General features: G+C 44.4%; 1 protein-coding gene across 1 annotated transcript; it reads right to left on the bottom strand.

Moving 5' to 3' along the window:
• Nucleotides 1-360: 360 nt before the first annotated feature.
• hlcs (holocarboxylase synthetase (biotin-(proprionyl-CoA-carboxylase (ATP-hydrolysing)) ligase)) lies at nt 361-17,212 on the bottom strand. Its single transcript, XM_084474302.1, has 11 exons — nt 16,842-17,212; nt 16,486-16,626; nt 16,005-16,167; nt 14,846-15,843; nt 14,196-14,375; nt 10,226-10,518; nt 5,759-5,826; nt 5,231-5,391; nt 4,093-4,207; nt 3,000-3,213; nt 361-1,769 (listed from the first exon to the last, which is right to left on the bottom strand). The coding sequence occupies exons 1-11, from the start codon at nt 17,121-17,123 to the stop codon at nt 1,598-1,600; spliced, it is 2,787 nt and encodes a 928-aa protein (XP_084330428.1). The 5' UTR covers nt 17,124-17,212; the 3' UTR covers nt 361-1,597.
• Nucleotides 17,213-17,903: the final 691 nt, after the last annotated feature.

Here is a 17,903-nt window from a genome sequence, read left to right as displayed (position 1 = left end):
TTGGTAGAGGAGGGGCCCAGGCTAAACCAATGGGCTGTCCATCATGTACTGGGGCATGGATGGTCCCTCCCCCTTGGGTTGTAGCCAATAGGAGGGCCCTCCCTCAACTCTGACTCTGCTCAGAACAGGACACGCCTCCCTTATGAAAAAGTACAATCAACTCAAGTCATTTTGTAGAATGATCTGAAGACTTTCATGGGAGGAATTTAGTGGCAACCACATTATTGAACATAGCAATTTGTCCAGAAAAGGTCCCTATAAAACTTTAAGGGATAGTTATTTGATGAATAACAATAACTACAAGGTATTAACGTTTTTTTTATATACCATCTGGAAAGATACTTACTGTAGGAATGCAAAGTCCAGTGTTTTGCATTTTTATTCCATGTTTCTTCACCAAGGAGAAAAGTGTACCAGAGCCCATTCATGTAGCGATTATAAATGTTGGGATAAACTCCTTTAAAACACAATCCTACTTGTATTTTCAGACTGAACACAACTTAGTATTGTCCCATTCCTTTAGAATTAATTATTTTAAAAAATGCTCATTCTTCTTTCAAGTTCTTTCCGGTAAATACATCCAAACTGAGGAACTTCTGCATTGAGTCATGTGGTCGTATGATTCTCCGTTGTTTTTATTCAAGCTACAACGGTGAGGAACATAAGAGCCATGGAGATTTGGAACAGGAAGCACCCTGGACTGAGTCTGTTCCTAACCGTGTCTCACAGTCTCTCTCAGTTAATCACATCAAGTGACACAAAGCCAGCAGAGGAGAGGCTGTTCAGGAGGTGCTCCCCTAACATGATGTAGAAGAGCTGCAGCACATAAATGATCTTAGATCAGCTGAAACATTGCTCCTATTCCCATTCCAGACCTCAGAGTCTTACTGTAGACAGGTCCATTACAGTCCTACTGAGATAGACAGGTCCATTACAGTCCATAGACAGGTCCATTACAGTCCTACTGAGATAGACAGGTCCATTAGTCCTACTGATACCAATACATATCCTCACTTATTCACTAGATACAGAACTAATGTTACAACACACAATTCAATGGAACAACCTAAATTAAGAAAACACTTCAGTCGCAAATAAAGTGTTTGTGGTTTGCAATATTAATTCGCAAAAAGGATGCATTCAAGCATTCAATGTTGTGTTATTCCAAGTTCAAGAGATGTTCAGTAGGCCCAATGTAGCGTCACACATCCTGAATATTTACGTTTGTTATCAATTAGGGAATGTGACAGTTATGTGAGCAGTAACAATAACCACGGTGTTTACATGTTTCTGAACCATCTGGAATGATGATTACTTAAGGGCTGGTTGTCATGGAGACGCCATAAACAGGATGTATTTACATACAAATGCAAGATCCATGGGAACTTCAAATTGTAGTATCAAATAATCAACTGGAATCTTAAATTGAAATCGATCTTTGTTTGGTACACAGTACAGATCCATTGAAGACATGGCTTTGCATACAAACACAGAAGGCCTTCCCACCCCTCAGGTCCAGGCCTGCAGTCCCTGCAGTGCTGCAGCCAGCGTCCTCACGGGGTCACGGGGTCGTGGAGAAGTCATCGTGTGTCCCGCCCTAGCGCTGCTTGGACACCACCAGGTTCATCAGCATGTCAAAGGAGTTCCCGTCAGGCTCCAGAGAGACGACTCCCTGCTCCTTGCAGTACACTTGCAGGAAGCCGTTGTCGTCCAGACCGACCACCTCCGCCTCGGGCCCGTCGGCACTCCACAGCCGCACCCGCGTCCCGCTGGAGACACAGTGAAGGGGTGAATCACACAGTGAAGGGGTGAATCCCTGTCTCCAGTTCAATCACTGAGGGACAACACACAGTGAAGGGGTGAATCACTGAGGGACAACACAGTGAAGGGGTGAATCACACAGTGAAGGGGTGAATCCCTGTCTCCAGTTCAATCACTGAGGGACAACACACAGTGAAGGGGTGAATCACACATTGAAGGGGTGAATCACTGAGGGACAACACAGTGAAGGGGTGAATCCCTGTCTCCAGTTCAAACACTGAGGGACAACACAGTGAAGGGGTGAATCACACAGTGAAGGGGTGAATCACACAGTGAAGGGGTGAATCACTGAGGGACAACACAGTGAAGGGGTGAATCACTGAGGGACAACACAGTGAAGGGGTCAATCACTGTCTCAAACACTGAGGGACAACACACAGTGAAGGGGTGAATCCCTGTCTCCAGTTCAAACACTGAGGGACAGCTCTAAGGAGTTATCGCCATGGTAACGGCCCACGCTGACTGGATGGTATTTTAAAGCTACAGTATTATAGTAAAATAAAAACCACAGTATTATAGTATAATGTAACAGTTCATTGTTCTTATCTAATGGTTTACTCCCACTAACACACCATAGAGCATTGTTGAACTTCGGCAGATCTGATTCAAGATAACCCCCAGCAGCGTATTGTATAACCTAGAACACATAGATCCTCTTTTTAAAGACTGGATTTAAAAATACCTCCTTCCCAATGTGCTTTTGGACCGCCCCCTGTACCGTAGGCCAGGAGGTCACCAGGTCCGGACCGCCCCCTGTACCGTAGGCCAGGAGGTCACCAGGTCCGGACCGCCCCCTGTACCGTAGGCCAGGAGGTCACCAGGTCCGGACCGCCCCCTGTACCGTAGGCCAGGAGGTCACCAGGTCCGGACCGCCCCCTGTACCGTAGGCCAGGAGGTCACCAGGTCCGGACCGCCCCCTGTACCGTAGGCCAGGAGGTCACCAGGTCCGGACCGCCCCCTGTACCGTAGGCCAGGAGGTCACCAGGTCCGGACCGCCCCCTGTACCGTAGGCCAGGAGGTCACCAGGTCCGGACCTGGTGAACGACTAGAACGACTCAGAGATGAAGCTTAATCCAGTCCGGACTTCCTACTGTAGGTCCGCCGTGCGTGCGTCTGTTGGTGCGTGCACGAGCCGAGCCCCCCCCCCCCCACTATGCCCCCCCCCCGGCCCCCTGTACCTGTGCATCCATCTCTTGTAGTAGGTGGGCAGGGCGGCGTCGGGGCCCTTCTCCTGGACGGCGGCGATGAGGGCCTCCAGGGTGGAGACGGAGCGGGCGATGAGCAGCGAGCTGTCCAGCGGCGCCAGGCTGGTGCCATGCTGCTGGTTGTGGCGGGCCACCAGGTCGTTGATGCAGATGGTGGGGTTGCTGTTACTGACGTTGACGCCGCAGCCTGTGGGGCGCGTTGAACACATCAGCGGTGATCCACCAGCTGGTTGCTCTGGGCTGGACATTATGCTCATGTTTCTTTTCAGAAATTAATATCTGAATTATGGCAAATGTTTATGCGAAATCCCTTGGGCTGCATGCATTGTTTGTCTTATTTTGATTGTGTAAATAAAGTGGTAAATTGTGGCCAATAGTGGGTTAGTTCAGTGTCACTACTACGATTTGTACCAATGAAGGCCTGCTTTTCTTTGGTATGGGTCCTGTAGGGCGACCCCTGATACACGTCTAAACCCTAACCCCGTATTATCTAAACCCTAACCCCGTCTTATCTAAACCCTAACCCCGTCTTATCTAAACCCTAACCCTGTCTTATCTAAACCCTAACCCGGTCTCATCTAAACCCTAACCCTAACCCTGTCTTACCTAAACCCTAACCCAGTCTTATCTAAACCCTAACCCCGTCTTACCTAAACCCTAACCCTAACCCCGTCTTACCTAAACCCTAACCCTAACCCCGTCTTATCTAAACCCTAACCCTAACCCCGTCTTACCTAAACCCTAACCCGGTCTTACCTAAACCCTAACCCCGTCTTATCTAAACCCTAACCCGGTCTTACCTAAACCCTAACCCGGTCTTACCTAAACCCTAACCCTGTCTTATCTAAACCCTAACCCTGTCTTATCTAAACCCTAACCCCGTCTTACCTAAACCCTAACCCTAACCCCGTCTTATCTAAACCCTAACCCTAACCCCGTCTTATCTAAACCCTAACCCTGTCTTACCTAAACCCTAACCCCGTCTTACCTAAACCCTAACCCTAACCCCGTCTTATCTAAACCCTAACCCTGTCTTACCTAAACCCTAACTCTAACCCTGTCTTACCTATGAGTAGATGGAAGTCGGAGCCCATGAGTGTGGAGGTAACCAGCACTCCTCCCAGCTTCATCTGGTTGCTGTAGTAGATGTCATTCGGCCACTTCACTCTCAGGTCTATGTCCTAAAGTAGACAACAGATACACCCAAATTAATTTGTTGTCGAGAATCACTGATTTTATCTGTGTATAAAGAATTAATGAGAACCAACAACCAATATTTATTTGCCCCCAAAAAAACCTGAAATCTCTGGAGACAAATCTATAACAAACTGATTTATTTCACAATGCGTGTCTTCTTTTAATACTTCTGATTCTAGATACATTTTTGTAACATTCACATTTTTTATACATAAAAATTCTCTACTTTTTTCCGCCTTTTCCTCAACCCTTTGTTCTCTTCTTTTAATATTGTACGTATGTCCACTCCATGTGTCCACTACCATCATTTCAAGAGCATGGACATTGTTAGAGGTTTAAAAACTGGTCAAAACCATCCAAATCCAAATCGTCAGAGACAGAGTCAATCCAATCCGAATTGCTCTTAGGGCACCCTTGTGTTTTCTGTCAAACTGAAGACACAATCATCACCATTATATACAAGATATAAATTACAAAAGAAAGTACATATCTTTCTTATTTAAAAGCTTCATATCAATTGAAAGGCCTTTGACTGACAAAACATTATTGGTGATTATATTTCACGTTTTTGGCAGCACAGTTAAAGTCTTTCAATTAAAAGTAAACCTTACATTAATTACTAAATAATGACATGTTGACATTCCAAACATGCATTGTAAAGATGCATTCATAATGTCTCATGTTAAAAACTGAAGCCAAGATAAACAGGCTAACTTATCCATTCTACCACAACTGCCCCAGTACAGGCAATACAACTTATATATCCAAGGAGATTTATTTGGGGAATTTGGCTTAATTGGTCATGCCAGTTAAATTGCATTACTTTGTTACAGTAAACATGAATAAATGATTAGGTCTGTAAGCCTTGTACCAGACAAAGATTAATTCATGATGGCTAGCACTAGCAGAAAAGTACAGCTGTCGTTTCCCTTAAGATGGAAAAGGGGTTCCTGAAGTGATTCAACACGAGGAACTGGATGGGCCATTGATGGAGGAGGTTTATTTACTTGGTATCCGGGCAGGGTGCACACCGCCTCCACCACGGCCAGGGCAGCCAGGTGCTGCAGGAAGGGGATCCTCTGACCCAGCCTGGAGCCAAGGGCCACCTTCACATGCAGAGTAAACATGGCACAGCCCGCCGGACTCAGCCAGGTATTACCCCCCCGACCTGGAGCGCACCAACACACACGCACTATTAGACCCAATGATCACGTTTTACCACCAACAAATCAACTGATCCACCAACACAATAGACAGCTGGTTACTCACACTGCTGATAATAGAAACAAGTTACTGGTTACTCACATTTACTTTTATTAGTCATATTATCGTTTGCTCAGTGTAATAGAATCATAGTTAGCCTTCCAAATGAGAGTAAAAAATGACAAATGGATACCCAACGACGTCGCAAAAAACAGGCCTGGAGAGGACAATTCATTGTACATTAATAAATATACACACTGCCTATTATTGAAAGTGTTTAGTGAAAGGTTGATCTGTCGACACTGTGTTTTGTCTTTGTGTTACCGACTGACCTCGGCCGTGGCTCTGCCGACCGGCTACAGCGATCAACCCAACATTCTCCGGTAAGTTCACAACCATCCTGAAGAAAAGTCAAAATTTCAGAATACACATGAAATTATTACTATGGATCATTTGAACATCGCCAATTTAACAATGCAAAGGTTGGCTGCAAATCAACACGCGATGTAATAAATCATAAACATATTTCAGCCCACATATTTTCAATAAGACACGGCCAATAAAAGCAGTTGATTGCTCTGTTTATTTATATGTGTAAGCGTGTGTGTGCGTGTGTGAGTGTGTTTAAGTGTCTAGGTCAATATAAAATGGCTCAATCATTTCTGAGCTGAAAATCGTACAATAAAATTTTTTAAAAATGCACACAGCCCTTGAGTCATTAGCAACTGCCAAGTCAAAATATATTAAATATTTTAAAAAGCTCCACAAAAAAAAAATCGAAGCATCAGCAATAAAGAACATTTCAAAACTAATTGGAGAATTCTGTGCATCCTGTACATAAGAAACGATGAAAGTTGAATGGCGTGCACCCTTGGGTCCCTGGTTTGACACGGCGTCGGGCCGGGTCCATGTCTCATGGCCAGAGAGAACACGCAGTAGCTGCAGGGTCTGCATGCCAGACTCATAAACCTCTAGATAGGATGTGAACGTTTGCAGATATCTGGGTGCTAGGCCTTGCCAGCTTCACGCCTTGAACGAGTTAAGCCTTGCGGTGCGAGGGCAGTTAAAAGCTACCCTCTGGTTGACTGATTAGAGCCAGATGGAAACAGCGTTAAACACCGGCCTGCATTAGTGAACGGGAGATACACCTAAGATTTATTTTTCATCTGCCGATCCCTTGGATGGATACTTTATCTAAACAGTGAGCAACGGGATCACTGTGAGCGGAGCCGTATTGACCGACCTCTGGCTCTGCGGTGGCAGTTAAACCTATAGGACTGCATTTTGAAATTAAAAGATTTCATCTGCTACTGATGCTAATTGCCAAAAAAGGATTGCCTGTTCATAACAGTGTTTGCATTGATCATTTACCAGCATCAAAGAGGTAATCAATATAAGAAGACAAACTAAGCTGTAAATGTGATTAAACTAATCGCGTTAACTGCAGAACAGAATTTCCATATAAACCTATACTGGAATTGATCAATAACATAAGCTTTTATCCATTACTCAGAGGCAGATAATGCACATGAACAGGGGCAGCCTCTTTGTCCAGCCCTGTTACTCACAGCTAGACCACAGCCGCTAATAGAGCCAACAACGTTGTCCCAATATGTCAGCAACACATTGGTCTTCAATCGAAGAAAAAGACTCACTCCCATTACATTTGAATAATGATTAGGGTGGTGAATGTAACATCTCTGTTTACCTTTATGTGGAATTGGTAATTAAAAGAATAAACAACAGTGTTAGTTAAAGTGCCAGTGGCCCAAGCCCCCCGGGGTGAAGTGACCCAGGCTCCAGAGGAAAAGAGAAGTGCAATGCACCACATGTTCTGGGATCAGAAAACAGGGTTTGAACCATCTGCTTACAATCATATAATTGGAAGTGGAGCAAGAAAGGTCAATTGGACCAATTTAATTTTTATGTGCAAACCTTTTGCTGAAGTTTTGAGGCTTCCAGTTTCTCTCCCCCAGATCCCCGTTTCATTCCCGGTGTTTTTCATAGGAAACAGGATCCTAATGCCGTACAACGTCAGTTTGAATACCGGACTTCATGTCAAAACAAACACTGATTGCTGGGCTTTGGCTGTACAACTGGAACAGCTTTAACAAGAGGACTCCCTTGTTACGTAAGTGTTACCTTATTTGTATTGACGGTGTTACAATGTAGTGTTGGTTCAACAATATTCAACCATGCTTGGAAATATATTTATATTAATGGAATTAAAAGGCTTTTTGCTATAATATTAAATAACTCTGAACAAGAATGATGGTATTTCTAGCATGACCAAGAAGATGGAATAAAAATCAAATTACACCGGATGATACGAGAGAATTGTCTGTTGCATTTTTGCACAGAAAGCTGGATTGTTCAAGCTGTAAATGGATTATTTGGACTCTCTGGTTAAGTGGTGTTTAAAAAACAACAACTGCTTCTTTAACCTGGTACTGATAAATAAATTTATAAAATATGGAAGCCAAGCTAAACTTGGAAATGTAGGGCAAGGAAAATGTCAAACAAGAGTCATATCGTATGAAATTTATTGAATGCCTTTTTCTTTTAATGCAGATTCAGAGAGCCTGCCTACACCAAACCATAAAAAAAGTAATGGCAAATGGTAAGGATTTAGTCTAAACGAGTTACCATGAAATGATAAAGTGCTAAAGGCAGAGTAAGAAGAGTAATCTTCTTATTGGATGAGAGTTAGGCATTGGTTTTGGGGATTGCAATGTTGCCTCAAAAACAAGCTTCTAGGTCACGGCTCTCCGAGAGGACTGTGTGTCTGACCTCGATAGAAGTGCATTTTCTGGGCTGACACTTCTCCTTTCAGTTTAAGGATATGTGGGCACCGGTAATCACTCGTAATCATATGTGATCTGAGCTGACGTGGAAATATATTTAGACGTGGAAATTGGAATGTTTTAAGTTTTAATTACTTCAATTGCATTCGTTCCTGCTACTTAATAACAAACGAGAGGAATAGCGCAAAATGTCTGGTCAACCAATTGAAAAAATGAATGTACAGTAGTACTGCTAAAATAAAGAGTGCATGGGGGGGAAGGGGGATACTGGAGATTTTATAGCTTTTCTTAATTATTGCGTCATTTGACATGAAATTAAAAAATGTGGACAACCTCACTTCACTGCAAAAATGTGGGCGCTACAAAGGGGCAGACTGTTGAGAGCACAAGCCTCTGTGGCAGCGCTAGCCATTATTAGCAGCTCCCTGTCTAACAAAGCGCTAATACTCTGAGCAAACAGGGTGCCTCTGTGGCCATCAGGCCTCAGCCTTAAGCAGGCCTCAGCCCTAAGCAGGCCTCAGCCCTAAGCCTCTGTCAACACAGCCGTGTACGGGATCCCTACAGGGGCCACTGGGGACTGACCGCTCCTCTGTCTATTTAATAAGATCGCCCTATGTGGTCTATTTATCCGTAATATATAATAAACCCCTTGGCCATTGTTCATTCAAAGGGCTAATAACCCACTGATCTTTAGTGCCAAATCTGGTAGCGTATAAGTTAAAGGAAAAGTGAAAAGAGGAAGAAAAGTGTGAAAGTGATTCTAGGGATCAAACAGACTACTTCAAGCTTGGGTGAATGTGATTTGTATTTTAAGATTATGAAAACAAATTAAATAAATAAAGTAATTTACGTTATATTTATACTAAATACATTTAAATTTAATAGTTATTCAAATCTTGTAATTTACAAAAAGGTACAGGCCTGATTATAGAGTTAACATATTAAGTACTTTTTTTTATTTAATAATAATTAACAATCAGGGCAACATAGATAAATATAGGGCTCAATCTCAAAAATTTAGAGTAAGAGGTTTGATCTAGCAGGCAATTCTATCTACTTAGAAAGTTCTCTCATTACGATCATCATCCTAACACCAAATGTACCTCTAAACATAAGCCATTAACAACGACAATGCACGTAAGGAAATGCATCTAAATAAACAGGGCTTTTCTACGGCAACAGTTTAATCTGGTATTATCTGAAGGACATCGCCTGGAATCCAGTATTAAGTGGAAAATGGCACTGGAGCAATTGTGTTTCTGCTGGCCAAGTCATTTAGCCTCCTTTCCTTACACTGTAACCCTAATGACAACAGTGTCAAATCCAATCAGTCCAACCCCGGTCCGCAATCCATTTTTCAATCTTTATGACAGCTCTAATAGCTCCCACCTGTTGCGGGCGTCCCGCCTTGAATGGCAAGTACCAAGAAGTGAGCATGTTTGGGCCGAGACAAAGACGTCTATTAGCTGAAACCTGCCTCTCCTGCACTGAGGTCACTCAACCACTTAAAATTAGTTCCAGCCCAACCAAACTCCCCTCCAACCCCCTCCACACACACACACACACACACACACACACACACACACACACACACACACACACACACACACACACACACACACACACACACACACACACACACACACACACACACACAGCTGTGTTTCAACAGCCAACTTCTCAATTAAAATACACAATGCTCTCTTACTTGCTTTCATTCCTCTGAATACATCTCACCACAGAGACGGAGCAAGAGGGGGAGGCATGATCATATCATTGTCTCATGTTATCATAGCCGCTTCAGCCAGGGTGAATCACTGGTCCCATGCCGATACTTCTACTGCATTAATACTTCTCAAAATATCCTCAACATGCCACTTTTGGTGTGATTTCTGTGGAATTGTATCTTCATCGCTGTTTGGTCATTTTGTGAGTCAGAGGAGCTGGGAGGCAGAACCCTCTCTGGCCCTTCAAACTGATCTGTATGAACCTCACCCTTCCAGCAGGTCCATGGTGGTGGGGGTCACGGCGGCGTACAGCACGGTGCGCCCCAGGGTGCGTGTGCGCAGGTGGCTCTTGTAGGTGTCCAGGCTGAAGTGGTCCCAGACGGGGGGCTCTGGAGGCCGGGTCACCAGCGCCAGGCAGCCTGCGTCCAGGACCGGCCCGCCGGGCTCTGGGCCGCCGGGCTCCGGGCTGGACACCACCTTCAGAGACACCTTGGGCAGCCGGAGGTACGAGTCTTTGTCCACAGAGCTGTGCAGCGTCTTCAGGAAGCTGGCCTCGCTGGCCTAAGAAGAGGAAGGATGGAGGGTTATTTGAAAATAAATGCTTTAAGTGTAAGTCCAGCGAAAATTTAACCCAGGGTCCTTTTCTGCATGAAAAGATCAAATAAATAAAAATAATTGTTGATCAACCAGTATAGAGGTCATCCGGAGTAACGCTAACAGCCCAAATGGCTAACAGTGCATTATCTAGGGGCGGTGCGCCCGACGCTTCCAAATCTGCATTTTTTAACCACTAATATTGTTCAAAATAGCACCAAACCTCTGCAGTAGCATGGCTAGGGTCCCTACACATAAAACCAAACCTCTGCAGTAGCATGGCTAGGGTCCCTACACATAAAACCAAACCTCTGCAGTAGCATGACTAGGGTCCCTACACATAAAACCAAACCTCTGCAGTAGCATGACTAGGGTCCCTACACATAAAACCAAACCTCTGCAGTAGCATGACTAGGGTCCCTACACATAAAACCAAACCTCTGCAGTAGAATGACTAGGGTCCCTACACATAAAACCAAACCTCTGCAGTAGCATGACTAGGGTCCCTACACATAAAACCAAACCTCTGCAGTAGCATGACTAGGGTCCCTACACATAAAACCAAACCTCTGCATTAGCATGACTAGGGTCCCTACACATAAAACGAAGCAACAACAACGTAGATGGGGAACCCAGAGTTTATTAATTGATCCCCCTACCAGCTCCTCTCACAGGAGAGTCCTTACAAGTCAAATATTGAATGCAATGCAAAAGGAAGGCTAAAAACAGCTATACTTGGTTGTTTGTGGCAGTTTGGTCAAATATAAGTTAGTTTGTAAAAAGTTTTGAATAGCTTGTACAAACCGCAGCACTAAAATGTGGCTCAAGATCTCACACGGAGCATGACGTCTATCATGACGTCTATCACGACGTCTATCATGACGTCTACCGCCGGACTACAGCTAGGTCTTCACTCACAGTGCAGTACGTCTTCCAGTGCAGTGAGTCTTCTGCGTCATGCGAGATTGTAACCACATTTCTGAGAAATAGTTTTTTTCTGTAACTTACGTATGCAACTCCTTTCATTTCAACACTTGCTAGAAATTGTTTATCAATATAAATGATATAAATTATAAATTCCAAAACTTTCCTCCTAGAACTGAACTCTGGTGCATTCAGTAATCGACTTGTAAAACAGTCTTTGTTTTAAGTGTAGGGACCCTAGTCATGCTACTGCAGAGGTTTGGTGCTATTTTAACTATGTTTTTGAACCTTTGTTTTAAGTGTATGGACCCTAGCCATGCTACTGCAGAGGTTTGGTGCTATTTTTAGCAATGTTAGTGGTTAGAAAATGCAGATTTGGAAGCGTTGGCACTGCCCCTCATAACATGGAAGCCATTTGGGCTGTTAGCGTTACTCCGGACGAGCTCTATACTGGTTGAACAACAAAGAAAATGATGGACAGCTTATTAGTGTGGTGTTCTGTTGTGTACTGTTCTTCTGAAGTTGTCTTTATTCCGTGTGTGTTTTGTGCAGTTAACTGCTGCTGCATACTTTCAGCTAAACGATCAAAACGTCCAGCTCCTTAACGACATGATGGCTATCGCTCTGCGCTTTTCAACTCTTTCAACTTTTTAAACTATTGCGGAGCCATCCGCCTTCTCTTACTAAACTTCACTCAAACCATTGTTTTCATGCAGAAAAAGACCCTGGGTTAAATTTTCGCCGGACTTTAAAGCAACATTTATTTATTATTATCTATTATTATTTGAATTATTACAATGGCATAAACATTGAGAGCACCAACTTTAAAAAATAAAAGTAATAATACAAACATGTGACATCGACTGTAGATTTGTAGAGAATATAAATCCCCATAACATCCCCCCAACAACAACAACTTGTCAATTGTCAACACATCCATAATGTAATATTTACTAGGTCATTGGTATAATTACTCACAATTACTTTAACTTAATTTAAACTTGGTTGTCTGCTCTTTGAATAGTGAAGGAGCCCCAGCAGCAGTTTTTCATGCAGGTTTCAAGTTTGGTATTTTGCTGAGTGCACATTGGTTACTTCTTTGTTGAGGGTAAAACTTACAATAAAAAAATACAATAACAATTGAGTCGTCTTGAATAACCTCAATAGCTTTACCGCAATACCTTCCTAAAAACACATCTTCATTACCGTCATACAGAGAAGGAAATGAGTCGGCAATGTGGAGCGTGGATGCCCCCTTGTGGCATGTCTTGGAAAGGCACAAGTGAAGAAAGAATGAAGACAAAAGCCAATCCGACACAAATGTTTTGTTTTAAAAAGTACAAATGTGTCAACCCATATCTCTCAACAAGGTACTGTACTAATAATGCCACACGTTTAAAAACTCTTTGTTGAGAGGCAGGCGCATGCCATCCATATGGGCTGGTGGGGCAGCAATCTACTTGCAAAAGCATGCTCCCAAAAAAATAGTTCCTCAGTAAATCATTGCTCCAAGTCTATTTTTAATGTGATTGTCACATTAACTAACTATCTATTTCTGTTTCTGTAGGCTTGCCTATTGGATGATGGTGGCGATTCTAGTTGAGTTTAACGTGTCATGTTGGGGCAGGGCAGCTCAGCGATCGCGTTCCTCCGTATGTTTATCACATAACCCTGCAGGCTGCAATAAGAATTGCAACCCGCGCTAATAGACGCCTATATGGCCGTAAAGTAGTCTGCCCCATGGTCATATTCTAGAACTGTTGTTGTTTTAACTCCAATTATTCCGCCAGTATCTTTCGTCATTTCTATATTAGATGCAGATATGGCGAGTGGTTTTGCACCTGTGAGTGTTGAGTTTCTGTTTAAGAAAACATTTGAGAGGTTAAAATTGGTAAAAGTTAGCCATCAAACAACAGGACAACGGGATTTATAAACCATGAGTGTGAGTGATGTGAAGCCTATATATATATATATATACATATATATATATACACACAATATTATATGTGTATATAAAACATGTAAATTGTTGGTGTGGTCATACGCCAGTAGTTTCTGCCCCACTGAAATTTAGGGTCACTGCACGCTACTGTTGTGAGGTTAAGAGCAGCATATTCCCACCCCTTATGTTTAATAAACAGCCTCTTCAGCCTCCTGAAGAGGCTGTGAGAGGTGACCCCAGCCCCCCCTCACAGCCTTCAGCCTCCTGAAGAGGCTGTGAGAGGTGACCCCAGCCCCCCCTCACAGCCTTCAGCCTCCTGAAGAGGCTGTGAGAGGTGACCCCAGCCCCCCCTCACAGCCTTCAGCCTCCAGTTTCCTCCATGCCGGCTCCACCAGAGTGGGAAACTGTTTTCTCCACCAGGCTGTTCGAAAGCTCAACTCTTTCCCCTCCCACTCCTCTGCCCCCACGAACTCTGGACCTTTTACTAAACTTCTCTCTTTGTAATTGTAATTTATACATACCGTATTGTTTTGCCTACTTTACACTATACAGACCATTTTGCACTATTTAGAATTTATTTATTGTAAATATTACTTATCTTATTTTATTTAATTTACCAATTGTATTTTATACTTAATGCGGGTCAGAGACAAACTAAATGTTGGTTCTTCTATTTGTCTTGTACTTTTGTTGTAATTGACAATAAAGCTGACTTTGACTTTGACTTTGAGGTTCAGCACGGAAATCCCAAAATGCTGAATTAAGAAGCCGGGCTTACGGGTGAGGTGGAGAGAAGGTAGACGGGGCTGGACACCGGGGCGCGGTTCAGCTCACAGCTCAGGCCCAGCGAGGTGAGGATCTCCGTCAGCACCTCGTAGCGCCTCGCATTGCTAACCTTTAGCTCATCAAAGCATTCTGAAGCCACAGCTTCACAGCTGGGAGCAGACTCCAGGTGTACCTGTAGTCAACAATATTATAGATAGAAAGACAACATTTAGATTTAAATATAATATAATATGCAAATCTGTTGAGATATCTTTTTAAACTAAATGATCATCAAATGGATACACGTATTATCATATTGATTTTAAGTTGTATCATAGGACCAGCATTTAAACTAAAGTAATTAGCTCTCATCAGATTGGATTTATCTTGTTGTTAATCTCAGAAAGGCCTAATAAGGCAATGACGTTACCTTACAACATCAAGAGGCGTAATGGCATCAAATCACGGCCTATGTTTCCTGTTCCTTCATAAAATGGGCTTCAGGTTCTGTCTAGTTCATACTATCACCAGTGTCAATCCTGTCAAATGATGTAATATTGGCATAAAACTGCATACATTGGTTTATTAAGCAAGACCAAAGAAGATGAATGAATGCATACATGGTCCACGTAGAGCAACAAGCCAAAGGGCACTTTGTGTTACCTGACACAGGACAGCCTCCCCTCCGTCGGCGCCGTGTGTTATCCTGATAATGACCATGTCCGTCTTGCCCTGCGAGACGCCCCCCTTCAGCTCCCCCCAGAGCTCCACCTCCCCCCCTCCCACCACGTCTCTCACAAACACACTCCCGCTGGTGAGCACGCTGAGCTCCAGCTCCGTGCTGTCCTCCCTGGTGAAGCTCAACGTCTTCACCCGCTTGCTGCTGCGCCGCGCGGCCCTGTCCAGGGAGAGCCCCGCAGGGCACAGGGTGGAGGAGAGCCCCAGGACGCGGCCCCCCTGGGCCAGGTAGCTGAGGAAGCGGGCCTGCAGCTGAGGGGAGAGAGGTTCTTCTTCTGCCAGCACCAGGAGCCTGGTGCTCTCCAGCCAGGGCTCACTCAGCACCTGCTGGGGCTGGAGGCGGTACACCACATGGCTGTCCGTGTCGATGCACTCAGTTAGCAGCTGGTGGATTGTGTGGAAGCGCTCCTGGCTCCCGGCCGTGTACACCAGCACGTTGGGGGGTTTTCCCCCGACCAGGCCGTTGGGAAGTCCCTCCGCCTCATCTTCAAACTCAGTCAGAGTCCCGACGCCACCGTCCACGCAGGAGGAGTCGTCGTCGGGAAGATTGGGAATGTTTTCGGCTGAAGCGAATTTGACGGAGAGGATTGTGCTGTTTTCCAGCTCCAGACACTCGTTGCAGCTGGACAGATGGAGGTGGTGGCCATGGCCCTCCATGTGCTCCATGTTCCTCGAGGAGCGACTATCCTCCCTGACCATGGACCCCTGACCGATGGGACTGCAGAGTGGCTCCGAACCCCTCCTGTCGTCCAGCCTTCTCCTGGCCTCTGGGGCGAGGAGAAGACTCCCCTTTCGGCATGTCTTCTGCTGGTCCTCCACTAACCTTTTGCACGATTCCGAAATCAGTGAATTGGCTGACAAGGGGCTGTCGGAACGCTGCTTCTCAAACAGCATGTTGATGTTGGACTCTTGGAGGATGACCGCTATGGACATTTTTTAAATAAACATCTTCAATCAATAACTCTACTGCCACTTAATTGCATACGATTGTATCCGTTTGTAAAAAAAAAATACATGCAACCTGAGACAGATATGTGATCAAAGTAAATGCGTTCAGTCCAACAGGGATGCTGATTTCACTTACAGACTATTTTTGAAGGCATGAGACCATTGTCGAGGCTTAGACGATCCTCCATGAAGGCCACTCCCAGACGACTGAAGTTATCCAGAGTGGCTTGGGCCACAGCCTTGAAGGGTGGGCCAGGGCTACAGGCCAGGGGGATACAGTAATCAGACCACTTCAGCACCTGGAAAGGACGGGTTAGAGGTCAAGTTATAGAACACTTCAAAAGACCAATCACTGTTAGGAGCTATTAAGAATGTTTAACTCTCAAGTCTGAGACCATCTTGAAGGGTCATCATCATTATGCGACCCATGTTCATACATAGGTGGCTGTTTCTATCCAATAAGAAAAACTCCTTGAAAGAGTCATCATGCCTTCATCAAAGCAGAATGCAAGTTAGCAAGTTCTAACCAAACAGCCTCGTCCACAAAGTCCACCACATTGACCCTCAAGCAGATAACTGCAGTAACAACTACAATGGCTGTGGGCTGTTGTTCCTACTTTCTTATTGGATGTCTGAGGAGGAGGCTGGACAACATCCTTCCCCAAAGGGCCTTCCACGATGAATGAAACGTCCTCTATCCTTTGGCCTCCCACCATAGCGGACCCCAACAGAGTCCACCTGGTGAGGTCGAGGAATACCTGAAGACGCAGAGATCCACATCTTCATATATAGGACATATTTATAATAGTATGTTTGTGTTTGAAGTCTACAGGTGACGTCAAAGTCGAAAGTTATGTACATGATAGTAAACCTTATTGTCATAAGTCATCCGTGCTCTGCAGTATAGCATTGAGCCGGTTATCTGGTGATAATGTAGACATAACATGACCCGCTGCTGCTGACAGAACATCACCTGGTGCTCCGTTATGTACACAGCTTTATCCCGGAGCTTCAGTAAGATGGTTTCTTCTGGCGGAGAGGACTGCTGGTGTGTGTGTAAACCATTGTCGTGGGTCGGCTGTGCGGGGACCGCCTGGTCGTAGCAGGTCAGGGGTCTCTCTGGGTGGAGGACGGAGAAGGTGAAGCTGATCGAGCGGTTCTCCGCCAGGCGCCGTCGCAGGGTCTTCTTTATCACCACCGAGTAACACTTCTGGAAGCGCACCCACAGATATACGTAACACAATGTTATCAGCATCTTATGGACTTTCTTCAGGAAGCCATGGTTATTCCTCTGGTTAGCCTTGTTATTGACTCCATAGCAGGCTAACTAGGTTATCTATGTCAACAAACACACAGCGAAAGACGTACTTCCGTTATGTCGCGTTTTTCAAATTAAAAGCCCTTGGTCCAACAAGTGTGGATGATGAGAACGTCCCGCAGGGGGGGTCCAATGAGAAGTCCATTACTGCATGCTATCTGGATCAAGTAAAGGAGGTACATGGGTAGAAGTAAGTAAGTATTCCAGATTTCCATGTTTATTATTTGGGAAATAATTTTTAAGGGCAGAATATTGACACAGGGAAATGTCCAGAGTTTAGAGAGTGAGTGAGCGAGTGAGTGAGACTACTAGACACTGAAATCGAATGTATACAACGTTTATAAAGCTCTGAATGACCTGAGAGACAAGGTATGAGGAGGCCCTTTTATGCCATAAAAACAAACTTAAATCAAATTTAACATCCCAATCAAGATCTGTCTTAAAATCTTTGATAGAACCCATAGAACCCACTCTACGGCTTTCAGGTCTGGGGTCCAGTTGCTAACCAATATTTTATAAAATGGGACAAAGAAAAAATAATTTTGAAACTCTAGAAAAGTGTCCCCTTAGCCAGCTGGTCCTGGAACTGTACAACACACCACATCAGGCACAACCTAATTATAAGAAAACAAAAACAAACTATTTGGCACATTGGAAAGAATCCACCAAAAATCGGAGTAATGTTACAACAATCGGAGCATGTTCATTCTCCCTAAA

Source organism: Micromesistius poutassou, assembly GCF_964030765.1.
Source record: "Micromesistius poutassou genome assembly, chromosome: 10".
NCBI lineage: Eukaryota > Metazoa > Chordata > Actinopteri > Gadiformes > Gadidae > Micromesistius > Micromesistius poutassou.
Note: the sequence above shows the minus strand (reverse complement) of the source record. Positions and strands in the feature narration are given on the sequence as shown.